The 27,757-nt window shown below is 33.9% G+C and overlaps 1 protein-coding gene across 1 annotated transcript in view; it reads right to left on the reverse strand.

Moving 5' to 3' along the window:
* Positions 1 to 27,757, reverse strand: part of RB1 (RB transcriptional corepressor 1) — a 154,868-nt gene that overhangs the window by 68,407 nt on the left and 58,704 nt on the right. The window contains exons 12-17 of the mRNA XM_047723407.1: positions 27,244 to 27,331; positions 20,797 to 20,913; positions 19,507 to 19,563; positions 19,188 to 19,219; positions 19,026 to 19,102; positions 17,727 to 17,923 (exon numbers count right to left, since the gene is read on the reverse strand). Of these exons, the coding sequence (XP_047579363.1) occupies positions 17,727 to 17,923; positions 19,026 to 19,102; positions 19,188 to 19,219; positions 19,507 to 19,563; positions 20,797 to 20,913; positions 27,244 to 27,331 (568 nt within the window). The remainder of the gene's footprint in view (positions 1 to 17,726; positions 17,924 to 19,025; positions 19,103 to 19,187; positions 19,220 to 19,506; positions 19,564 to 20,796; positions 20,914 to 27,243; positions 27,332 to 27,757) is intronic.

Raw genomic sequence — 27,757 nt, forward strand, 5'->3', positions numbered from 1 at the left:
TCTTAGAAGTCTTTTTTAGACTGAAACATACATAATTTTGATATAAAGAGAAGGGAAAAATATGGACATGTGTTTAAAAATCGAAAGGGACAATTATAAATAGTTTGTCTGTAAGAGATTATGGAAAAAGTTGTTGTACTTCCCTCAGAAATAATCACAAAGGTCAGGTATATCATTTTTGCATTATCGTGGCAATCTCCATCCACCCATGCCATTTACTCTTCACTTGAAACTGGACTGTGGAAAAATTTATTTTCAGAAGAACTTGTTTAAATATGTGAGTTAGATCCTGGTTTAAAAGTACATAGTACTGGGGGAAAAAAAAAGTACATAGTACTGAAAGTTTCCAGTATGCCTGTTACAAAGACAATACAAAACTTCATATTTTTAAGAGCAAGTTTATATTTTTATTAGGAAATCCTATGTTCATTTTTGTTTAGGACTGACTCATGTATTGGTAAGAGAGGAGTCATTTTACTTTTCCACCTTTCTCATTTTTACTGTTGAAAAGAAAAAACCAAAATGACAAAACTTAAGTTATAAAAACTAGTGTTACTTAATATAAAATGAAAAAACTTTAATTATCTTAAAACATAGAAAGAGTAAGGATAATGATCAGATATTAATAAAAATAAGTTTTTATTAATTTATTAGTAAGGATAAAAATGATCAGATATTAAACTCTAAAAAGGAAATGAACTTAAATACAAGATAGCAAGGCAGATTTCTGTTAGTCTTTGGAGTATAATCAAATCTTAAAGAGAAATTATGTTACATTTTAACAGAGGCAAGAAACTCTGAAACTTAGCAAGAAGAATATAAAGTTTTTGAAAGAGAAGCAAATCCAGCTGTTTCCTATTCTACATTTCCTAATCAGTTCTAAATCCACACTTACAGAAAGATACCATAAATGCTTTTAATATTTGGCTATTTCTGACAATAGTAGAAAATATGAAGAACCAATCAGTAAATTAATAAAACTAAACACACAAGGGCCACTGACATGCATTTTGAAACAGACTAGGTTGTGACCATTCAGTTTCAAGAACATGTCATAAATATTTAGAAAAGATAAATATCAAAAAGTTGGTCCTATTTTATTATGAAAAGTAACAGAACTTAGTTAAATGATTTAGGAACAATCGCCCCAGAGTGTTTCTAAAATTTTACTAAACTCATTAATAATAATAGCTTCTCATATTGCTGAAGGAATTTAGAAACTATACTAATTAAAGGAGATTATCTCATAAGATACTTCTACTTTTTGTTTCTTTCACATTCAGATTCTAGAACTGATCCTCACTATTACAGTTACAGTTACAGTTATATAGGATATAACTACAAGTTTAGAGACTGGAAATTCTAAGATTATATTCAAGAAATTTTCTAACATCATGACCTTGTAGAAGACCCTCTGAACAAGAGTACAACTGCTTCCATTTCCACAGGTCCATAAGCACAAAAGTTCTTTCTGAGCTTTCTTCTACAATTGCTATCTTCCTTCTTGTTTGTACTTGGATAATGAACTAACACTGCCCTCAGGTAATGACTGACATGATTCATAACTAAAGCAATATAACAAATTCCAACTGCAGTATAACAGTGAACACTGCCTACATTTAACAATACTGGAATTCAGTTACACCTTTTTCTCCTGAACTTTTTCCATTTTGAAAAGGCAACGGGGGAGGGGAACACCCCAGGAGAAAAGTTCTACATACTTCTAGTAAGTGAGGATAAACAGATCCAATACTGTTTAACTGTATTCTCAGTTCTCTGTTCTTAAGATATCACTGTAAAGTAGAAGAAAGGGAATGAAGAAAACTAATAATTAATCATTCTGTTTCTAAAATGTACCATTCTCATAAGTGTTCATTTATTCCTCACAATAATTCTGAAAGGTAAATACAATTATCCCCGTTTTACACATAAGGAAACCTGAGATGCAGAGACATGACTTGTTCATAATCACACCAAAGCAAGTTACATCATTTCTCTGAACCTCAGCTTTTCTTATCTGTAAAATAGGCATGGCATTATTTACCTTCTGTGAAAACTAACTGAGATCTGGTAACTTAAAGCCCAGGTTCCTTCTGTTGCAGCACAGTGACACACAGGGAGAAAGATACAAATACAGATAAAGCAAGAATAAAGAAACCAATCACAACACTAAGTATATCCAGCAGTAAGCTAATATACACCATAAGGGAGCACAGAGATTAAGAACACCGTCTCTGGAACCAGATAGCCTGAGTTAAAATTCTGGCTCTGCCAGTCACTTAGTTTTGTGGACCTACAGTATAACAAACTCCACCTGCAGTATAACCGCAAACACTGCCCACATTTAACAATGCTGGAGTTCACTTACATCTTTTATAAGGAAAAGGTTCTCAATTTCTCTGTGTTTCAGTTTCTTCACCTGTGAAATGGTGATAATGACACCATCTATTTCACAGAGTTTGCAAAGTAAAAGAGTTAACATATTACACTTTTAACAGTGCCTGTGACAGCACACATGCAAAAGTATTATCTATTGAGATTTCTACGCTGCAATGTTACATGCATAAGTGAGGATCATTTTGATCCTGGTCTGTATGATGATCAGGAAAGATTTCAAAGAATTAAGCTGGTGATGAGCTTTGTAAAAGCACTGCTTCCTACAGCAAGTTTCTATGAGCTACACCTAAGGGACATTTCTGAGTTGTTATTTTTTTTTTTTAACATTCCTAGATTTCTTTAGTCCTTGTACCAATTCATGAAGAAGGAAAACATATAATATGGACAATAGGAGAGGAGAAAGGGAGACATGAATGGACAAGTCTCCTCCACAGTGAACACTACCAATTACTCATGTATATCAGAGTGTTCTAAAGATTAAAGAAGGAGGCAAATGCATAGAGAAAACAATAGTCAAACTTGGCATGCAAGACTAGAAGGCACCTGAGTGAAGGTTTATTTATTTTTTTTAATTTTTTTTTTAAGATTTTTATTTATTTATCTGACAGACAGAGATCACAAGTAGGCAGAGAGGCAGGAGAGAGAGAGAGAGGAGGAAGCAGGCTCCCTGCTTGAGCAGAGAGCCAGATGTGGGACTCGATCCCAGGACTCTGAGATCATGACCTGAGCCAAAGGCAGAGGCTTTAACCCACTGAGCCACCCAGGCGCCCCCTGAGTGAAGGTTTAGATAGGAAAAGATTTTGTTTAAAACCATAAATAGATCTGGATCAAGAGCTCAGGCTCATATCAGCATTTAGTACAGAAGAAGACTTGGACTAATTTATAATAGCCATCTCAGTTACTTTGGGTTTCCCATTTATTGTTTTTTTAACATATGAGAAACCATATAAAAACCATTTTAATGTCTCATTGATTCTTAACAATTATGAAGAAATGGAATTATTTTATTAAATTGAATTTATACTCAGATCTTTTAAAATAATCATCTATTCATTTTTCAGTGGATAATTCATTCAGATTAACTAAATTATTATCCTTATTTTTATGTGTGCTTTTCTGAACATCTGTATTTTTTTTTTATTTTTCTCTATACTAGCCCACTAATAGAAAACAAGGATATTATGAGAAATTTTATTTCTATGATATTGCCTTTCCTCACTTTCCCTGTTCAGGCTCTATATTTTTTCATTCTTAAAGAAGACTTTAGGCATACCTGGGATCTTTTATTAAAAGCTAAGAGAAAACTCAGTTCTAACATTTCAGCCTATGAAAACAAACCTAGCTTTAAAATTCACTTCATTTTTATCCCTCTCTTCAATCTCCTTGAGGTTGTTGATTCAAATACCTAATTTCATCAACCCTAAATTATAATGGATTCTAAAAATATATATATTAAAATCTCATTTCTAAGAGTTATATAAATAAAACACATATGGGCACTAAGTACTTTCTCTTAAAATATAATTTGTTCTTTTTTGTAAAGTTTTCTTTTAATCTTTTCTTCCTAAAGGATCCAGCAGACCAATAATGACAGTGCACTGCACAAAGGAACTGGTTCCCAAATGGTACTTTCTTCCCTTCCTATGACGAACTAGCTTCTAGACAAAACACTTAAAAATATACATACATTATAAAATAATACATATATTATATTTTCACTTAGAATAAAATTAACTATTTATACTGTTGCCTTTTATAATGTCCCACATGCTTGACTACATGTTATAGTGGTAATAAAAACAGTGTGAATCAACAGAAATAAAAGGGCACAATGACAGGAACACTTTACTAGATGAATACAGAATTTGGAATAAAACCAATCTGGGGTAAAAGGCTGACTGGGTGACCTTAGACAAATTAAGTAAACTTCCTAAGACTGTTTCCACTTTTATAAAATGAAAATAATTTTAACAACTTCAAAGGATTGTTGTGAGATTTAGACAAATAGTTTTGGTGTGCACACACTTCATTTTTAATTAGTGTATAGAATTAATTGGTACATTTGTACAATATTTCCTTTACTAATAGAACTATCTTTCCATTTTTAATGAGGTTAAAAACTCTAACTTAAAAAAAAAACAAACCTTGAACTTTTAAGAATAAATTAGTCTTGATGAGTACTAAACAAGTACTCATCTACCATTGCCAAAGCTAGGCCATAATTTCCCCCAATGTGTCTAATTCCAGGTTTTCCTACTTCTGTGTCTTTGCATATTTTTACATCTGTTGCAGGTCTTTTCCTATCAACATATGATTATTCCCTCCCTGACCCTTGTGGCTTACCTTATTTACTTTTCCACCAGGTACCAAGCAAGCTCCTTTAAGACTAAGGACTATTTTCCATGTCATTATATATCTCACAAGGATAAGTACAATTCCTTTCAAATATCTGATATATGGAACAGTAGGTATGGCCCAAAGAGAACTGGGAAAAATTGAGCTAAAGGAGAACACAGAAATGAGACCTCTGTGTAACCCTTTTATGAAAAAATTTCCTTTAATATTTTACAAACTGGGGGCGCCTGGGTGGCTCAGTGGGTTAAGCCGCTGCCTTCGACTCAGGTCATGATCCCAGAGTCCTGGGATCGAGCCCCACATTGGGCTCTCTGCTCAGCAGGGAGCCTGCTTCCTCCTCTCTCTCTGCCTGCCTCTCTGCCTACTTGTGATTTCTCTCTGTCAAATAAATAAATAAAATCTTTAAAAAAAAAATATTTTACAAACTGTGAAGCAACTTAAAGGAATATGGATCTATATTCAGTATTGGCAAATAATCCTTTAACATTTAAATAGTTTTATAAAAACATAAAATATTTGAACTAGAAGAACTCAAATCTTTTGGTCTATCTCAGCTTATAAAGCAAAAATCTAAGACAAAAACATTAACTTGCACATGAAAGAGGACCTAAAACAGGTCTTCTGTTTCCACATCAGGCAGGTTATCTGTCACTGGATAAATGTGGTTTTTCCACAAATAAAAGAACTCTCCGGCTGTAATAAGTGTTTGAGGAATAGTGGAAGTGAGGCAAAGACGGGCCAGATTCCACAACCAGAGAAAAGAGGTTAAATTTTTCTGAATGGCAACAGGGAGCTATTATAAGTTCTTGGAACAGGAGAAAGGCATACATAAATATTTAGAAATATTAACTTAGCACCAAAGTTTAAATGGAGGATAGTGGCAAAGCTGGGAGATCAAACAGGAGCCTAAACGTAGATGAAAATAAGATTTAAAAATTAATAAAATAAATCTAAGAGACATTTTTTTTTTCTTTAAATTGTAAGATTCTTGAATACTCGGTATTCAAACCTGGATAACTTGAAAAGTAATGTAAAAACATAAATATTGGTAAGCAAAGTTGTACTTAGAACAAAAAAGATAATTTCAGTTTTGATTAATGAAGTCTCTTAAATCTTAAGAAACTACTAGTTAGGGGCGCCTGGGTGGCTCAGTGGGTTAAGCCTCTGCCTTCGGCTCAGGTCATGACTCAGGGTCCTGGGATCGAGCCCCACATGGGGCTCTCTGCTCAGCGGGGAGTCTGCTTCCCTCTCTCTCTCTCTGCCTGCCTCTCTGCCTACTTGTGATCTCTCTCTCTGTCACATAAATAAATAAAATCTTAAAAAAAAGAAAAGAAAGAAAGACAACGTTTTCATTTAAAAAAAAAAAAAAAGAAACTACTAGTTAGTTTTGGGAGGTAAGGGCAAGAAATTAGGAACACACTGGGTCAGAGTGAGAAAGGTTAAAGCCTTAAGCTATACTTTCAGAAAGAATCAGACTGTTAAAAAATTAAAACAGGGGCGCCTGGGTGGTTCAGTCCATTAAGCATCTGCCTTCAGCTCAGGTCATGATCTCAGGGTCCTGAGATTGAGCCCCACATTGGGCTCCCTGCTCAGGGGGAGTCTGCTTCTTCCTCTGTCACTCCCTTGCTTGTTCTCTCTCTCTCTCTCAAATAAATAAAATCTTTTTTAAAAAAATTAAAATAAAATATTTTCTCTTGCCAGCAAAAAAGTAAGTATACAGTTATTTTAAATAACTCATGAAGAGCTTTTTAAAAACCCAACATAAAATATTTTCCTTTACAATAACATGGCTATTATATCAATACAATATATGGCATTATATTATTTCATCATCCTTACCCATATTCTTAGAAAACTGTTATAAATCACTTAATCATTATCTTACAGTTCACTCACTTTCCTGAGACACAGCCCTCGGTGAAATATAACTTAAAAAAAAACAATGTCTTATGGTAGATACTAAAACCTTCTGTAAAGTGCACCAGAGGTTAATTATCTACCATACAAATATAGAACAGATATCCTTTTTGGCTTTTTCAAAGCCACAGGCTTTTCTGCCTTTTGTGTTCACTTCCTATCAAATTTGGCATTTCAAAAGGACACCAAAGAAGCTTAAAAATTTGTTTATAGTTTCATCATCAAATTGGGACTCTAAAAATATAAGCTTTTCAGTATAATGGTGCTGGTATGTAAAATAGGCCTTTTAAAATTTGGAAAAAGAATAAAAGAAATGTTTTTAATCTTTTCTATGTAAAAGTGCTAAAGGAAGAAATTTGCTATTGTTTGGTGACTACAGAAAGGCAGTATGACAGAATCCATTTTAATGAGTCAGCTATATTTAACAACAATTAAAGGATACTCAACTTTCTTGTGACTTACTAAAATTAAAACAATAGTTAATAATTAGTACTTCTATGATCTCCATAAAATAAGTACCCTTCCAAAACAGTATTTTTCAGAAGATATGATGCACTTAATATAGGAAAATAGAAATAAAATACTTAGGATACCTTAAACATACATATTTATAAAAATTTTATCAGTAAATACTATACATAACTCTTTCAGCCATGATGATGAAGGAACAAATAGGACTTGTCTTAAACAACTAAAAAATTGAACAACATAAATGAAACAATTGATTTCTGCATTGAACAACAGATAGCAAAGGACAGTGATCCCTGAGAAAAAGAAAACAAATGGTAAACCCAACCACTGCCTCAGTTTACTACATGGAGAGAGTTCCCAGGCTACAAAGCAAAGAGAAGAAAAAGCCCATTGGTCTCCCTGGAAGAAAACAGAGTTCAGAATTCAAGGAAGCCAAGGTAGCTAAAATTAGCTGCACAGAATACCAGAGGAAGGAGTTACAAAGGAAAGAGTTGCAGAGAGAGAGCTCCAGAGATCTACAGAGGGTTATGCTCAAGTCTTCAGAGGAGAACCTATCAGAACCTATCCAGAGCCAAAGGAAATAAAAACAAAAACAAAAACAACAACAACAACAACAAAAAAAAAAACCACTGGAAAAAGCAGAACCATTTCAGAAGTTAACACAGAGCCAAGAAGAGTTCTGATTCCCACCAACCAGAGTGGAAAAACCTTTTAATACATGTGACATAGGGTAGAGTACTCAGAAGGGTGTTATAGATTAGCCATAGATTAATTACTGCTTGGGCTTTGTCCAAAAACAACAAAAGCCTTAAAAAGGATCAAATTTTTCCAAGAATCTAAATTGTGTACCAAAACACAAATGAAACATACTGAAAGGAATATGAAAATATCTAGGATTCCATAAGGTAAAAATCACAATGTCTGGTACCCGATAAAAAAATTACAAAGTAGACCCAAAAAGGCAAATAAATAAATAAATAAATAGGAGAAGCATCAGTCAATAAAAACAGACCTAACCACAAAGATGTTAGAATTCATATACAGGGACTTTAAAACTCTTATTATAACTATATTCCATATGTTCAAGAAGGTAAAGGAAAGCCCAAACATGTTTTTTCGCCTAACATTAAAGAGAGATACAGAAGATGTAAAAAAGGATTCAAATAAAACTTAAAGATGATAAATATAGGGTCTAAGATTAAAAATTGCAGTAGATAGAAAAATAATAGCAGATTAGACATTTCAGAGGAAAAAATGAATGAATTTGAAGACAGAGCTATAGAAACAATCTAAAATGAAACAAAGACACACCTGGGGAAAAAACAAAAACAGAATAACAGATTATTAGGTAACTTCAAGTTATCTAATACATTTATGACTGGAATCCCTGAAAGGAGAGGTAGGAGGAGTCAACTAAAATATTTTAAGAAAATAATAGACAAAAATTTCCAAATTTGATGAAACCTATAAAGTCCACATATCCATAATCCTTTTGATATACTGCTGAATGTGGTTTGCTAATATTTTTTGAGGATTTTTGCAGCTATGTTTATTAGGGGTTTTGGCCCATAGTTTTCCTTTTTTGTAGTGTCTTTGTCTGGTTTTGGTATCAAGGTAATGCTAGACTTGCAGATGCATTTGGAAGCTTTCCTTCCTCTCCTGTTTTTTGGTAAAGTTTGAGAAGAATACGCATTAACTCTTTACGTGTTTGGTGGAATTCACCTGTGAATCTCTCTGGTCGGTAGTTTTTTGATTATTGATTCAAATTCATTACTAGTAATTGGTCTGTTCAGATAACATGATACTATATATACAAAATCCTAGGCTCCACTAAAAAATTAGCACAATAAATGAATTCAGTAAAGTTGCAAGATACAAAATTAATACAAAAAAATTGGATGCATTTCTATACACTGATAATAAAGTTGCAGAGAGAGAAATTAAGAAAACAATTCCATTTAAAATTGTACCAAAAAGACTAAAACAGTTTGGTATAAACTTAACCAAGGAGGTGAAAGATCTGTATCTGAAAACTATAGTACACTGATGCTGCCTATAAGAAACCTACTTTAAGTATAAAGACACAAATAGGTTAAAAGTAGAATGGGGAAAAAAATACATGCCAAACTAATATTAAAGAAAAGAAAGCTGGGGTGGTTTTACTGACCAGACAAAGCAGTTTTCAGAGCAAAGAATAGTACAATGGATAAAGAGGGTCAGTTCATAAATTAAGGTATGGCTTAATCAAGAAGACATTACAATTCTAGTTGTTTTTGCATTTAAATTCTATACGTAAGACAATGAACTAGGTATTGTACAAAATTTTTTAAAGAAGTTAGACAGGACCTTTTCTTTTCAGGAACTCTCTGCCCCTCCTAGAACCTCTGATCTCAGAGTCACTTCCATCAAGCACTGAAGACTTTGGTGCCTAGTCCACATTCCTCTCTACCACATGTCCAGGTGACTTCATCTCTCAGCCTCTTGGTTCCTTGACCCACCTCATTTCCAATGGTTTTCATCTCCATTCCAAATCATTCATGTGCTCCCAAGATTATTTCTTAGAATATAGTAAACTACATAAAATGTTCTAGCTCTGGAATATAAAGTTAAAATCTCTTTCTATTAAATTTCATTAAAAGTTGTTTCTTAAGGGGTGCCTGAGCAGCTCAGATAGGTGAGCATCTGTCCTCAGCTCAGGTCATGATGTCCAGGTCCTGGGATTGAGCCCTGAACTGGGCTCCCAGCTCAGCAGGGAGTTGACTTCTCCCTCTCCTCTGCCTCTCTCCCTGCTTGTGCTCTCTCTGTTTCTGTCAAATGAATAAATAAACTCCTTAAAATTAATTAATTAAAAGCTGTTTCTTTTTTTTTTTTAATTTAAAATTGTGGCCACTCTCCTCAAACTTCTGACTACACCATTTTGCATTCCCTATCCCAACCCACCAACTCACACTCAGCGAATTACCTCAGCTCTATTTTGTAAAATAAATAAATAAGGCCATTAGATGGAAAGTCCCCCATTTTCTGCCACGGCACCCACATACCTTACTTGTAACTGCTTCCATTCTTTCCATTTGCTGCACAATATTTCCCATCCTCTCCTCAAACAGGAGACGACATCTATTCAAGGGAACCCCCTGAATCTGGACAGGCCCAGTGACTGCTCTCACCAACAGAACCTACCTTCCAGCTACAGTCCTTCCAGAAGCCTTTTGGAAGCCAGCTACTATGTAAGATGCATGACTATTCTGAAACCAGTATGCTGTGAGATGCATATCTTCTCATATGAGAAGGCCAGGAGGATGAGAGCACCCAGAGTAGGAAGGGAAGGGAAAGAAAAATTGACCATGTACTGAAGGGGAATGAGGGTCCAGACTTGTGAATTAAGAAGCATCGTGGAGAGGTGCCTGGGTGGCTCAGTTGGTTGGGTGCTGGACTCTTGATTTCAGCTCAGGTCATATTATGAGGGTTGGGAGATTAAGCCCTATGTTGGCCTTTACACTGGGCATGGAAACTACTTAGTATTCAATCTCTCTCCCTCTTCCCCCAACCTCTCTTCCTCTAAAAAGGAAAAAGAAAAAGTAGAAGCATCATGGAAGTAAATCTTTCCCCTGACACCATACAATCAAGGATGAACTGCCCAGTCAAGCTCTTCCCAAATCCCTGACCCTCAGAATCATGAACAAAATAAAATGGTTGTGTTAAGCCACTGATGTGTCATCCTGCAACAGAGAACACTCATAATGAATGGCTCTTTTCCATCCACATTTAATCCTATCTTTCCCATCTCAAAAAAATAACCTTCCCTCCACCTCACACAATTGGCAGCTATATCTTTATTTCCCTTCAGACAAGACTCTAGCAAAAAGCTATCCACAATCACTGTATCTACTTTATCCCTCATTCACATCTCATCAATTTCCCCCACAATCACTGTCTCCACTTTATCCCTCATTCACATCTCATCAAAATCCCACTGCAATCTACTCCTGCCTCTACCACTTCTATTAAGAGCCCTTGCTACCACTGCCAGTGGCTTCCTTGTTGCTCAAATGAATGCTCTTCAGTTCTTACTGGCAGCTCCTACATTATCTTATACACCAAGCCCTACTCAGACCTTGTAATGCTTTCTCTTTATGACACCACCTCCTATTTCTCTGGCTGTTCTATTTCAATCTCTTTTGTAGACTTCTCTTTTCTGTCTACCTCTTAAATGTCAGAGCACTTCAAGCCTCTATCTTTAACCACCTTCTCTTGCTATACAGTAGCCCCCCTTGACTGCAGTTTTGCTTTCTATGGTTTCAGTTACCCATACTCAACTGTGGTACAGAAGCAGAAGATTTTCCTTCTGATGTGTCATGTTGTTCACCTCACTTCATTCACCAAAAGCTAAGTCATTCACCTCAATTCATTTCATCATATAGGTTTTTTGTCATCTCACAACATTACAAGAAGAGGGGTAACTATAGTACAATAAAATACTTTGAGAGGAGAAAAGAGACCACATTCACATAACTTTTATTACAGGATACTATTATAATTGTTCTATTTTCTTAGTAGTTATTATTGTTAATCTCTCACTGTGCCTGACTTATAAATTAAACTTTATGACAGGTAAGTATATATAGGGAAAACAGAACATAAAGGGTTCAATACTATTCATGGTTTCAGGCATCTGCTGGGGGTCTTGGAACACATCAGCCATGGATAAGATGGAACTACTGTGTTATATTCTCCCCTTAGGCAATCTCATCCATTCCCCAAACTTCAGTTACTTGGTAAAAACACAGATTAACAGCTTCAGAGCCAGAGAGACCTGGGTTAAACCACAGTGCTGCCATTTAGCTTGTGTGGTTTGGACAAGTTATTAAAGTTCTTTCTAAGCACTGATTGCCTCATCTAGAATATGACCTCATAAATTATTATAAAAATTAAAGACACTACAAGAAGTACTCACCACAATGCCTGGCACAAAATAAACTGTCAATAAGGATGGAAATTTTTGTTATATATGTGCCAGCAGCTTTCAGGTTCATATTCCTAGCCTAGTATTATATACTAGGAAATACCTAATATTTCTTTCCTTAGCTCCAGACACAATATCCAACTGCTACAGGACACCTCTACGTGAAGGACCTACAAGCACTTCAAATTCAACGTAATCAAATGAAACTCATCTTTCTAAGCAAATCTCATCTGATCCCGGTATCTTAATGAATGATACTACCTATATGTCATCATTAGTTGACCCCTCTTTATCCATCACTTCCACTTATGTAATTAAGTGCCACATACATAATGTCAGCTACTGTTCTGAGTGGTTTATATACAGTAACTCAATTAACATGAGATATGCACATGGAATAAGATATAAAGTTTATAAGTGACCGGTAAGTAGTTAGTAATAAACACTGTAAGGCTGTAAAGGAGGAAGAATGACTATAGATTAGGATGGTCATGAACAACAGAGTAGAAGTAGAACTGAAATTCTGGTAAGTACAAAGCCAGAGGAAAGTATTTTAAGTGGGGCCTACGAAGTGAACAAAGACTCAGGGACAGGTGAAAAAAAAAAAAACATGGTTGTATGAGTTGCAAGAAAAGACAAGAGTAAATGGAGAAGAGAATACAAGGCAGGCATTCTCCAACATTTGACTCATAACTCTCTTACATTCTTAAAATTATTCAAGGCCCAAAAGTTTTTGTTCACATGAATTATATCTATCAATATTTACTGTATTAGTAATTTTTAAGTAAAGTTAAGTTTAATTTAAATTAAAACATGGGCACCTGGGTGGCTCAGTCAGTTAAGCATCTGCCTGTGGGTCGGGTCATGATCCCAGGATGCTAGGATCAAGCATCACATTGGGTTCCCTGCTCAGTGAGGAACCTGCTTCTCTCTCTCCTCTCTGTTTGTACTCTCTCTCACTATCTCTGTCTCTGTCTCTGTCAAATAAATAAATAAAATCTTAAAAAAAAAAAGAAAATTTCTAAGAATGTAGTAAATAATAGACTTTAAGATAGTAATGGATTTTTATGGGGTGCCTGGATGGCTCAGTGTGTTAAGGCCTCTGCCTTCAGCTCAGGTTGTGATCCCAGGGTCCTGGGATCGAGCCCATCAGGCTCTCTGCTCAGTGGGGAGCCTACTTCCTCCTCTCTATCTGCCTGGCTCTCTGCCTATTTGTGACCTCTGTCTGTCAAATAAATTTAAAAAATCTTTGAAAAGAATAGTAATGGATTTTTTTTTTTAATACTAGTCTAAAACTTGGCAAGTTATAGCTCCTTAAAGCTTAGATGCAATATGGTATTGGGAACAATACCAATATATCAATTAACAAAAATAAACTTTTCATACTCTTGAGATGTTAAAATCTGTTGTTCTATCTTGAACTTTATTAATTTTTATGTTATAATTATTTAAAAAAATTATTATGGGTCTACCTTAAACTTTGAATAAATTTCTTAATGACTTTATGACACGATTCACTGGTCTTTTGGAAATATTGATTCACTGAATCATGGAGATCTTACAAACACTGACAAATCTCCTTTACAATATCAGAAAGTCACATTTATTAATATACCACTGATTTCATCAGAAGTTTCTGAAGTCCTGAGAAGCTGTACTTCTCAGTACAAGCTTAACCAAATTCTAATTTTCCCTTGGAAACTCAAAAATTTACCATTGGCAATATTTATTGTCAGTTGTTTTCAACAACATGTGATTGAAAATAGAAATTCAATAAAATTAATACTGCTTACTGGTGCATCAATGGCATTCTTAAATGAAACTGACATGTTCTGTTTTGTATTTTAATGGAGAGTTTGTGGTGGTGAAGAATACAATGACAACTAGCCAGCTTGATGCTATTGCTCTGATACCTGCAAAGGTGCTAACACTTTTACATCATCAGTATAAATGTCAAGAGAGTAAAAAAGATAAGTAACATCTTAATAGTATAAAAATACTTTTTAACTTTGCAGATTCCCTAAAATGGTTGCAGGGACACCAGGGAGACACTTTGAACTGCTGATGGAAGAAAAAGGGAGGCGACAAAACTTCCAAAAGAGAGCCCTGAGGCATCAAATAGTTGACCTAAAGTTCCCATTCTAAAACCCTGGACCTGATTCCTTTGACCCTGTTCATATGCTGGATAATTTTAAAACTGTATCCCGAACATCAAAAATGTTAAATTGTAAAGATTTCTGGATTCTGTTATTTTTTTCTCAAATAAGCATTGCTTCATTTTGTTTTTAAGTGCGTGATCATTTTCACTGAACTTGAACTGTAAACTTTTTATTTGGGTAGCAGCTCCTGTCTCAGTTCAGATCTTCCTTCTTTAAGCTGCTGTTAATCCATACAGTGCAATAATTCAGGTTTCACATAAAGAAGTAGGCAGATAGGATTTGTCCACTCTCCTCAGTAGCCAAGGTTTCCCCAGCTTCTATTTTTTTAGTTTCCCTGGCCCTGGCCAGAAAGCCTGCAGTTTTCTTCTCACTGGCACCCCCTCCCCGTCCTATAACACTTCCCACTTAGCCCTGGGCTGAAAGCTTCCTTCCCAGACTCAGAGCTCCTCTTCTCTCCTGAAGAGTCTGTCTATTCTTCCTGTCCAGGAATTTCAGGCAGTTGCTTTCTGAATCATGCAGAGGTTTTATAACTGTCTTTTTTGAGGAGAGTCATGTTGTTAAGTCTTCCTCCACCATTACCAGATGCATAGGACCCTCACAGGTTTTTATTTGAGTTAACATGATGATATTTGCTTTTTAAAAAAGATTTCTCTAGTTGCCACCAGAAAAAATAGTCTTAAGGAAGTTAGAGATGCAGGGAGATCAATAGGAAGAGTCCACAATATTCCCAGGAAGAGGGACCATTTAGAAAATAAAGCACCAGGGCACCTAGGTGGCTCAGTCTGTTAAGTGTCTGCCTTCAACTCGGGTCATGATCCCAGAGTCCTGGGATCATGACCCGAGTTGGGCTCGGGTTGGGCGTTGGGCTCCCTGCTCAACAGGGAGTCTTCTTCTCCCTCTACCTCTGCTCTTGACCCTGCTCATGCTCTTGCTCTCTCTGTCAAAAACAAGAAAGAGAAAAGAATGAAGGAGGGAAGGGGGGGAGGGAGGGAAGAAAGAAAGAAAAGAAAAGGAAAGGAAGAAAAGAATGAACGAACCTAGTGTATCTTGGTTTATAAAGGTTTAACTTTAATTTATCAGAAAAATCTGATAAATTTTGAGCATACTAAAAGTAATATATATAAATCTCACTTCATAACTGCTGGCATTATAAACTGCTTAATAGATTTAAAAGGCCTAAACATCTGGAAGTCATTTAATCTAACCCTTAGGTATGGTTTATTCTAAATCACCTCTAATTCCTTTAAATTTCCAGGGAACAAGATTTTACCAGGTTTTTCAACAGATTGTTTAGCATTTTATACTTATATATGGCCTATTAATCTCTTTGGAATCAAAACAAAGAAAGATACGCTTTTTCCTTCAAGTTATTCTGTTCTTGATTTATTATTTCTCAAGATTGTTAAGCAAAGATGCTGGAACCCTTCTCCATGCAACCATTAAAAACATGATGATGTTCTTTCTTTTATTAAATTATTGGGGGGAAAAAGTAAGTAGAACCTTCCTTGATGTTTCCCTAAGTAACCAATACTGTTTGAATCTATAGTTAAATGAAAAATTCTTATTGTCATACAGAATCAAAAGATTATTAAAGTTTGCTCTGATTCTTGATCTGGGTGCTGGCAACAGGAGTGTGTTCAATTTATGAAAAATTCTTCAAACTATAAACTTTTAATATATAGTTTTCTGTATATATGTTTTACTTCAGTTGAAAAAAAAAGTCTGTGAAAGCTCAACTATATCTATGGTATGTACCCTTCTCTAAGATGTCAATTATTCTCACATGAGAAATTTACAGTATTCTATTTCTGTGGTATGACTTATCTTCACAGTTACCCTATTCCCTTAATGATTAAAAAAATAAAAAAATAAAAATAAAAAAATAAAATAAAGATTTTAAACGTAAAAGAAGTTTTTAAAATTTCAAACATTAAAAATATATGACAATACAAATCATCTATAATTTTATCCCCTAGAGATAGCAACCACATTTAGAATTTATATGTAGAGGCTTATGACTTCCACATCCTATTAATAAATTATATATTTCTTCTGACTTTGGGCAGGTCACTTTTTCTCCAAAAATTCTCAAGAATAAAGGGATATTGTTTAGAATTCTAGAACACCAGTAACTGAACTAAACAGGCTTGAGCACAAGCAATTTATAAACAATAAATTTCTATTTCCTCCACAATTTTCAGAGCCCATGTCTTTTCTGTATCTTCACAATGTTTACCCCAGTGCAAGCCATGCTGCAGATGTGTACTAATGGGAAAAAAACTCTCTAAAAGAATAAAAACTTTCATATGATAGAGTAATGTCTTGATTTCAATGTCTAGAAGGAGAGGATACATCAGCCTCTGAAAAGTACCTCTTACTTATTTATTTATCATTGATTCATTTTTGTCATTCTCACTTAAACCCCTAGAAATCCCCTAGATTTCTAAGCACTACTTTTCTCATGAAGTAGAAGGTCCTATATAATGGAGTTATTAAATTCAATTATAGAAATGCAACTGCTTTCTATCAACTTCCCCTACTTCTCTCCTATTCTATCTACTCTGTTCATACAGCAATGCAAGAAAACACTAAGAAATAAGTTATCTCTTAGCCATTAAGTTTTTGGAACATCAAAAAATTAAAACTAAGACTTATGTGTACAGGTTAGAATTCTAGTATAACTAAAGTCTTAATGTTTTCATTGCCATTTCTATATACTGGCATAAATGAAAAGTTATACGCTTAGCATGCAACAGAGCTTCAAAAGAGACAAACTCTATATTAATCTACAGATCTGATAAGTCACAAAGTATTACCCAACTATGCAGATTTAAAGAGCATAACACAGAGAACTTCAAATAAGTATTTTACTATTACTACATAGAAAATGCCAACTTTATGAAATAAAAGCCTTATCAATAGCTCATATGCTATAAATAGAATACATAGAGAATATGATTTGTGCTTCTATAATGCTATAAACAATAACTATAATTTAACAATAGTGTAGATTTTTGGACTACATTTAATAATAGAACAAAAAGAAATGCAAATAAATTGAACCAGAAAACTGTACTTTGTTAAATCTCTAAATAGCATAATTCTAATTTTTACCATTTTGTTGGAATTTAACAGCATTTAAATTTTCAAACATGACAACTCTATTTTAAATATACTGTTCAAATACTTTAAGGAATTGTGTTTTGCTTTAAAGTGCCATGTCTTAATTAAAGCTATTCCTATCAGATGGTCTGGGGAGCCCAAGTAAAAGAAAACTCCATTTTAATATTCCACTTAACTCTTGGGCTATACACTGAAATTGCATTTTCATTAAATTGCATATTTTCTCTTGAGGTAAATTTTAACAAATACCTCTCGCTAACATATAATTGTTATTCATTTGTATATTAATATCTTTAATTTTATCTAGTTATTTTATCTAGTTATTTTAGCTAGTTACTTACAGAGAGCCATGCAAGCGATTCCATGATTCGATGTTCACATCGTTCTAAATGTTTTATCATTTCTCTGGTCAAGTTGGCTTCTGCTTTGATAAAACTTTCAATCACTTTGTAAAAATCAAAGGCTTTTAAATTAAGAATATTCAGAATCCATGGGAAGGACAAATCTGTTCCAGTATCAAGATTCTGAGATGTATTTCCTAAAAATGAAAGAAAAAATATAACTTAGGTATGAAATGTTAAGCCTTCAATTACGTACTTTCAGTTTGAAAAGATTTTATGAAACAAAAATTTTAAAACACAGTAGAAAAACTAAACAAAAATTTTTTATTCAGACCAGATTTTTTTTTAATTTTGTTTTTTAAATTCCAGTTGTCTCCATGCCCAACGTGGAACTTGAACTCAAGACCATGATGACATGGTTAGTTGTGTGCTCTACTGACTGAGCCAGTCAGGCACCCCTAGAGCAGAATTCTTTCCATAGACTCATAGGAAATAGGCTTCTAAATTCTGAGTGTAGGTGCACATGTTTTTCCTAAATAGAGGGCTCATGCTTATATCAAATTTTCAATGGTTTAAATACTCTAAACTTGTATCAGGAACAATATCTAACCAGTTTAATACCTAACCAGCAATGCATTTGCATATCCATTTTCACAGTCTCACTAATCCCTGATGTGAGAAGGGAAGGCTTCTTTAAGATTTTGTTAATTTGGTTAGCATTTTTTGGTTATAAATGAGGATTCACAGTTTTCCATATATATTTCTCTTTTATTGTGTATTTGTATCCTGAGGTAAATTTTCTTTTGTTTTTTGCAAACAAAACTTAATATTTGCAACATTATTTGCAAAATAATACATGTCTAAAATTATATCTAAAAGAAAATACCATGAGTGGCCTCTGTCTGTTTATCCGGTGGACTTTGGCTCTAACCTTTGGTTTTATGACCATAGAATCTAAAGCACCATTTCCATATAGGTAAATGCTACTTGTTAGTACTCCTTTGGTAATTTACAATCTCCGGTCTTGGAAGGGATTTCAGTAGATATATTTCCTGGACTAAGGACAGCCCTGAATAAGAGCCTAGTGAAGTACTATTTCCAAGATGACCTGAAATAATTCAGATAATAACCCATTTAAAATAATTTATGGTGACCACTTACAGTCTTCAGTATATACTGATCTACATTATGCTATTGTCTCCTTAACTCCACGCCCCCAAAAAACACACCACACCTTAGATAAGTTTTTTTTTAACTTTAAACTGAACTAAAATGTTTATTTACTAAAATTTAACTTACTGCTATATGTAGCCATTACGACCTCAAGAGCACATGCCAACAAAGACATATGAAAGATGTTGTCATTCAGGAGTTTGCTAAAGGAAAGAAAAGAATGATTTTAAAACATTTATTTTTATAAAAAAAAAGAAAAAATTGTTTCATTAAAACTAAAGAATTTACCTAAAATTTTGAATGGATAATCGTTCTTCTTCCTAAAACAGATTAAAAAAACATTTAGCTAATGCCTTTTTTGTGTCAGCATTGGATTTTTTTCTATTATGTTTTTTTTTTTTTAAAGATTTTATTTATTTGACAGAGAGAGATCACAAGTAGACGGAGAGGCAGGCAGAGAGAGAGAGAGAGGGAAGCAGGCTCCCTGCTGAGCAGAGAGCCTGATGTGGGACTCGATCCCAGGACCCTGAGATCATGACCTGAGCCGAAGGCAGCGGCTTAACCCACTGAGCCACCCAGGCGTCCTATTATGTTCTTTTTAACTTACTGATTTAAGCATGGATTCCATTACTCGGTAATACAATCGAACTCCAAGCTTGTATCGCTACAAAGAAAAAAAATTAGATTCCACTACTTTAGAAAATTACAATTATTAATTTTTAAGAATGTTTCTCTTATAATACATTTCTGATACTTTAAGGAATATGAATACCAAGAGATCACAAAAGCTAGCTTGTCTAACACTCAGGACTTCCATATAAAATGATGGTTAACGTTCCCAATAAATTATCAAGAGGGAAGGTCCAGTACTTGGTTTCCCTTTCCCTTCATTCTGCTTCAGCCTACATCATTCAACAGAAACACATACACACACACACACACAGGATATGTTTTATACACCTTGTACTATTTTAAACATTTTATACACTAATGTAATACTTTTTGTGGCCTAGGACATGTATTTTCAAGAAAACTCTCCAGGATTGAGAATAGTCTGTCCATAAAACTGGCAAAGGCAAAAAATGACCCAACTGATACTATCAGCAAGAAGTTTTAACCAAATAAATAGTTCCCATTAGTTCAAAGAATAACCAAATTTTAGATAGACACACACAAACCCTATTCCTTTGTTCAAATTATTAGCATAAATTTCATATACAACCAAAAAGACTTCTAAATATTATTATTAAAAAACACAGTATCAAAATATAACCTTGCTACTCTGAAATAAATGTATGTAGTAGATTATAGTTTTCAAACATATTTTTATATGTTATCTCACTAATTCCACACAACAAAGCAGAGCAAGTATGGAAACCTGAATCTCAGAGAAGTTAAATGACAGCTCATAAATGGTAGAAGCAGATATAAACCCAGGCTTCTGATTCAGAGACAATACTTTTACCCAATGTATAGGTTGTAGATTTTCTGAAATAACAATAGTAAAACCAACATCACTCAATAATATCACCAATAAATAGCATGTATATGATCCCATTATCTAAGTATATGCATTCATGAATAGTCATATATGCAGAGGCCAAAGAATATATACCAAAAAATATAAGGGCATCAAAGATTTTAATTTTTTGTACTTATATTTTTTAAATATCTACATTTTTTCTAAAATTTTCTACATGTTTACTTTTGGTTTTTGTAATGGTGTAAGGACATTTTCTTATAAAGTTTTCCATAACCAGCAGCATACACAGGTAACTTAGATACAGAATCTACAAATACAGGACAAATAACATTATAATATTTTTATAATTTGGAAATATATTTCATTTGAGGTTATTTACATATAGTGACACTAATAAAGATGAACTCAAGTTACCTGTGATCCAATTTCCATACATCCCTGTCCCACAGCTTTAGCAAATTTCTCTTTAAAGATGTATCCAACATCCTTCACTCTTTTCAAGATACTTTCTTTTGGATTCACTGTGCAGTTCTTTAAAGAGGAAAAACATAAATCAATGTTGAGGATACTGTTTAATCAGAATTAACATTTTCTGTCCTATAAGATAAAAATTTCACTTTTGGTTATTTATAACATAGAAACACTTCTACAGAAACTAGGTAAACACAAATACTGAAAATAAGGAGAACATAAAGAATTCCATTTTAGGATGTAGGTGACCAAAAAATACTAATAAAGTACAAATAAAAACCCTATTATCTAATTTTCTGCTGCTAAGTTAAAGAACAGATTTGTTAGCCCTTCCACCCATTAAAAAAAGTCGCATAGATATTACAAACTAAAACCATGGAAATATAAAGGATCATAATTGACTACTATGAACAATTATACACCAACTAACTGGAAAACCAGAAGAAAAGGATAAATTCTTAGAAACACACAACCTACCAAATCTGAACCACGAAGAAACAGAAAATATGAACAGATTGATTACTAATAAGGAGAGTGAATCAATAATCAAAAACGTCCAAAGAAACAAAAGTCAAAATTCAGAGAGTCTCACTGATGAATTTTACCAGACATTCAAAAAAGAAAAAAATAGGGGTGCCTGGATGGCTCAGTGGGCTAAAGCCTCTGCCTTAGGCTCAGGTCATGGTCTCAGAGTCCTGGGATTGAGCCCCGCATCGGGCTCTCTGCTCAGCGGGGATCCTGCTTCCCACCTTCTCTCTGCCTGCCTCTCTGCCTACTTGTGATCTCTCTGTCAAATAAATAAATAAAATCTTAAAAAAAAAAAAGAAAAGAAAAAAATAAAACTTCTCAAAGCCCTCCAAAAAAAAAAAAAGAGGACGGAACACTTCCAAACACATACAAGGCCAGCATTACCCTGACATTAAAATTAGACAAAGACGTCATAAGAAAAGAAAATTATAGGCCAATATCCCTGATGAATGTAAATGCAAAAATCCACAAGAAACTATTAGCAAGCCAAATTCAACAATATATTAAGGAATTACATACTACAATCAGGTGAGACTTATTCCAGAAATGCCAGGATGGTTCATTCGACACTCACAAATAAATGTGACACATTAACAAATGAAGGATAAAAATCATATGATCATCTCAAAAGATGCAGAAAACACTTGACAAAATTCAACATCCACTTATGATAAAAAACTCTCAACAAAGCAGGTATAGAGGGAATATACTTCAACATAATAAAGGCTATATGTGACAAGCCCAAAGCTAATATCATACTCAATGGTGAAAACCTGAAAGATTTTCCTGTAAGATCAGAAACAAGACAAATATGCCCCCTTCAACATAGTATTGAAAGTCCTAGCCAGAGCCATCTGGCAAGAACACTAAGAGGCATCCAAATTGGAAAGGAAGAAGTAAAACTGTGTCTATTGACACATGACATGATATTATATATAAAAAACCCTAAAGATTCCATCAAAAAATTGCTAGAATAAACTAATTCAGTAAGGTTGCAGGATACAAAACCAATACACAGAAATCAGTTTTGTTTCTATGCACTAAAAATATAATAAGATAATTAAGAAAACATTTACAAATCCATCTAAAAGAATAAAATACCTAGGAATAAATTTAAGCAAGGAGATGAAAAACCTGTACATGAACTATATGGCATTGATGGAAGAAGCTGAAGAACATAGAAATAAATGCAAAGATATCCCACACTCATAGATTGGAAGGGTTAATACTGTTAAAACATCCATTCTACCCAAAGCAATCTACAGATTCAATGCAATCCCTATCAAAATTCCAATGTCTTTTACACAGAAATATAACAAACAATCCAAAAATTTGTATTCAACAACAAAAGATTCCCAATAGCTTAAGCAATCTTGAGGAAGAACAAGGCATCATACTGCCTGATTTCAAAATATATTACAAAGCTATGGTTTTAAAAACAGTATGGTATTGGCACAAAGCAGACACACAGATTGGTGGAATAGAACAGAGAGCCCCAAAATAAACTCATGCATACAGCCAGTTATGCATGGAGGAGGCAAGAATATACAATGAGGAAAGGACAGTCTCTTCAAAAAACAGTGCTGGGAAAACTAGAGAGCCACATGAAAAAGAATAAAACTTGACCAATCATACACAATACACAAAAATTAACCCAAAGCGAACTAAAAAATCTAAATGTTAGACCTGAAACCATAAAAATCCTAGAAGAAAACACAGGATATAAGCCCCTTGACACTGGTCTTCAAGATCTGATTTTCTGTTTGACAACAAAAGATAAAGCAACAAAAGCAAAAATAAACAATTGAGACTACATCAAAATAAAAAGATTCTACATGGCAAAGAAAACCATCAATAAAACAAAAAGGAACTAGCAAAATGTTGTATGTCAATTGTACACCAACAAAAAAAACCCCAAACACCCTAAATATAAAAGCATCATCACTACCAAACCTACTGAATGAGAGACATCACCACCACACCTTCTGAATGAGAGAAGATATTTGCATGTCACATATTCAATAAGGGGTTAATATTCAAAATATATGAAAAACTCATACAACCCAACAAATAATCTAATTTTTTTTAAAAAGGCAGAGGACCTGAATAGACATTCTTCCAAAGAAGATACACAGATGGCCAACCAACACAAGAGAAGATGTTCAAAATCATTAATCATCAGGAAAATGGAAATAACAATGAGATATCATCTTAGACCTGTCAGAAATGGCTAGAATTATAAAGACAAGAAATAAACCAGTGTTGACAAGGATATGGAGAAAAGGGAACCTCGTGCACTGTTGGTGAGAATGTAAATTGGTACAGTCACTATGGAAAACAGTACAGAAGTTCCTCAGAAAATTAAAAATAGGGGCTCCTGGGTGGCTTAGTGGGTTAAGCCTCTGCCTTCGGCTCAGTCATGATCTCAGGGTCCTGGGATCAAGTCCCGCATTGGGCTTTCTGCTCGGCAGGGAGCCTTCTTTCTCCTCTCTCTCTCTCTCTGCTTGCCTCTCTGCCTACTTGTGATCTCTCTCTGTCAAATGAATAAAATCTTAAAAAAAAAAAAAAAAAGAAAAGAAAATTAAAAATAGAACTACTATATGATCCAGCAATTCTACTTCTGGGTATTTATCTGAATGAAACAAAAACACTAACTCAAAAAGTTATCTATACCCCATGCTCACTGCAACATTATTTACAAAAACCAAGACATGGAAACAGCCTAAGTGTCCACTGACGGATGAATGGATAATATATGTGTGTGTGTGTGTGTGTGTGTGTGTATAATGTGGAAGGTTATTCATACACAAAAAAAGAATGAAATCTTGATATTTGTGACGTGTATGGACTTTGAAGGCATTATGCCAAGTGAAAAAGTGAAATAAGTCAGACAGAGAAAGACATATACCGTAAGATCACACTTATATGTGGATTCTGAAAAACAACAACAACAACAACAACAACAATAAGCTCATAGATATAGAAAACAAAATAATATTGCCAGAGCAGGGGAAACAGGGTGGGCAAAATGGGTGAAGGCTGTAAAGGGTTACTAACTTCCACTTATAAAATAAATAAGTCATGAGAATGTAATGTACAGCATGGTGACTGTGTTAACAATACTGTATTGTATATTTGAAAGTTGTTAAGAGAATAAATCTTAGAAGTCCTCATCCCAAGAAAACAAAAATTTCTAACTTCTAATTTCTAATGTATGATGATATGTTAACCAGACTTACTATGGTGATTATTTTGTAGTATATACAAATATCAAATCACTATGTTGTATAACTGAAACTAACAAAATATCATGTCAATTATACTCTAACAAAAAAGAACTAAAAATGAAAGAATTATAACAATACCACTACTAAAACAAATAATCTCTTCTTATATTCTCATAAATTATCTTCAATTAAGAGTTATATTGAGATGTATATTACCCTAAAAATAATAAAGATAAAACTAAGATCGGAGTTTGGTAGCATTTCCTAATTTAAAGCTGTGCTTTCAAAGAGTTAAGAATTATTAAATCATTTAGCTACCTTTTCAGAAACACATGATTGAGAAATGGTTACAAAAGAAGTCTCAATACACATATCATATGGGGTGGGGCCATATTTAATAATTAAAATACATCATAAGATGATTCAAAAATGCATATTATGATATATTAAAATACTCTGTAATTGATATTGTCACCCATAAATTAAAAAAACTGATTCCCTTCAGCTACAAAGATTGACTTTATTTTTATAATCCTTATAGATCAAATACATTCAAAATACTATAAACTTCCCAAAACTAGGATAAAGGATAATTTTCTTTAAAATGTGAACATTGTTGGGGCACCCGGGTGGCTCAGTAGGTTAAAGCCTCTGCCCCAGCGTTCTGGGATCGAGACCGGATCAGGCTCTCTGCTCAGCAGGGAGCCTGCTTCCCTTCCTCTCTCTCTGCCTGCCTCTCTGCCTACTTGTGATCTCTGTCTGTCAAATAAATAAATAAAATCCTTAAAAAAAAATGTGAACATTGTTATTCAAAAATTTCACATCTTATAAAATCAATAATTCTACCTTCCTAAAAGAAAACAGCACACGTATCACAGAAATAGTAACAAAGAAACACTTCCTGTCATAAAGTCATTGTTACCAAAACATCCATTTAAATGTCTACAGCTTCTAAGATTTTACTTACAGAAGAAAAAATGGCATTAATTTTAAAAATACAGAAACCTGGAAAAAAAAGTAAACCCAAAGAAAAACTTACTGATCTTCAAGACATGCCCACTTTTGAGAATAAGCAGTTTGCAGTCTATGTAAAACTACAGTTAAGCTGTTAAAGCTTCATTTAATGTTGAACTTCACATTGAGCTCCAGAGAATGCCTTTGAGACAGAATTTTCTGCCCAACTAAAGAGCTCCTAAACACTCAAAATGTTGTAGGAAATATTCAAAATTATATTTGAAAAGAGAGATTATGGGGGTAGTGTTGGGAGAGGGGAGAAAGAGAGGAAAAAAACCATAAGAGACTTTAAAGGTATTAAGGAGGGCACTAGTGATGAGCACTGGGTGTCGAATGTAAGTGCTGAATCACTAAACTCATCCTGAAACCAATATTGCACTATATGCTAACCAGCTAGAATTTAATTAAAAATTGAAATTTAAAAAAAGAGAGAAAGAGACAGAGTCAAGAGAGAGATTATCATTCTTACAACTTCTATCATTATCCCTTCTAAAAGTGCTAAGTAACTGAGTAGCCATGTTTGGGAACTATTGTTGCTCTACAGATAATCCATAAATAAAAGTAACCATGCAATTTGGACAAACAAAATCAGTTCTGAGCCAACACAATTATGAATACAATGACAGAAATTACTTTACTAATTCCTGAGAGGCATATAAACAAGAAGATGAGAACAGAATATGACAAGACCACAAGGAGATTATGATATTAAATAAAATGTTAACTACACAAAGCACAGTTACTGGAATAAACCAAATTTTAATAATCTTCCTGGCCTTATCCAATTTCCACGTTTGAGCATTTCAGTGAGTCCTAACCCTCATTTGAATTTAAATAAGGAGTGAAGAAGCAAGCAAGTAACACAAATGCTAGTTTTCATAATCTCCTCTCTCCCTTGTTTGTAGAGCAGGGAGTGGCCCTTCAGATGTCAAACTCAGGTCTACAGGAGTTGTAAACTGCAATGCACACAAGTCCAGGCAAGAAATGTAAATAAAAATGGGCTGAATACAGGATAAAAGACTGTAGAAATATGACAAATGTTGAATTCTAATACCACATTCAAAAAGATCTAAAAAGCAGACAGAAAAGATATATAACAAAACAACAGTTAGATTCACAGATTTCTTAAACAGCAATAAAGAGAACCAGGAACATAAAAGTATTACTTACAAATATCTAAAAGAAAGTAAATATCAATCTAGAACAGAAGATTCAGCTAAAGTATCTTACAAAAAATAAAAGTAAAGATACTTTAACACAAACAAAACAAAACAAAACAAAAACCTTTTAAGTTCACCCCAAACTAACCCTCACTAAAGGAGTTACTAAAGTACTTATCTGAAGAAGAAAGGAAATGAAATCAGAAATGAGGTCTAAGTTGCAAGAAAGAATGATGAGCAAGGCAAAGAGCAAACATGAAAAAAAAATCTAAAAATAACACTACCAAAATAACACGCTATTACCAATATCTAATTTGGAGGGTTCAAAGAAGCAAGAAGTAAGGTAACAGACTAGGACATGTTGGTTTGGAGATATTTTAAAAAATTCTCAGTATTTTAACTTTTAATTTCAAATTTCTTTCCCAAGATAACACAATAATAATGTTTCATTTATGGCTTACATTAAAATAGGAAATCAGATTTTCTGATGGTTGATCACTTGCTGAATTTAAGATCATCATTAATTGTTGGATAGTATTCATAACAGTCCTGGAGAAAAAAAAAACAGGAAGAAATATTAAGCACTGAATGAAAACAAATGAACAAACAAAATATATCTATTTCACAAGTTAAATGAATCTTTCAAACTCACCTATTTTCTGTTTAAAAGGTTCTCTGAAATAAGACTTTACAAAACCCTCAGTATACTGTTGCTTCCAAGGAATTACATTTTTTCCCTGTCATTCTTTTTTTAATTAACATACAATTTATTATTGGCTTCAGAAGTAGGTCTGTGATTCATCAGTCTTATATAATAAATAGCCAGTCCCATTGCATCACGTGCCCTCCTTATTGTCCATCATCCAGTTACCCCATCCTTCCATCTCCCCTCTGCTCCAGCAACCCTCTGTTTCCTATGATTAAGAGTCTCGTATGGTTTGTCTCCCTCTCTGGTTTCATCTTGTTTTATTTTTT

The sequence above is a fragment of the Lutra lutra genome, chromosome 3 (genome assembly GCF_902655055.1).
Source record: "Lutra lutra chromosome 3, mLutLut1.2, whole genome shotgun sequence".
Classification (NCBI taxonomy): Eukaryota; Metazoa; Chordata; class Mammalia; order Carnivora; family Mustelidae; genus Lutra; species Lutra lutra.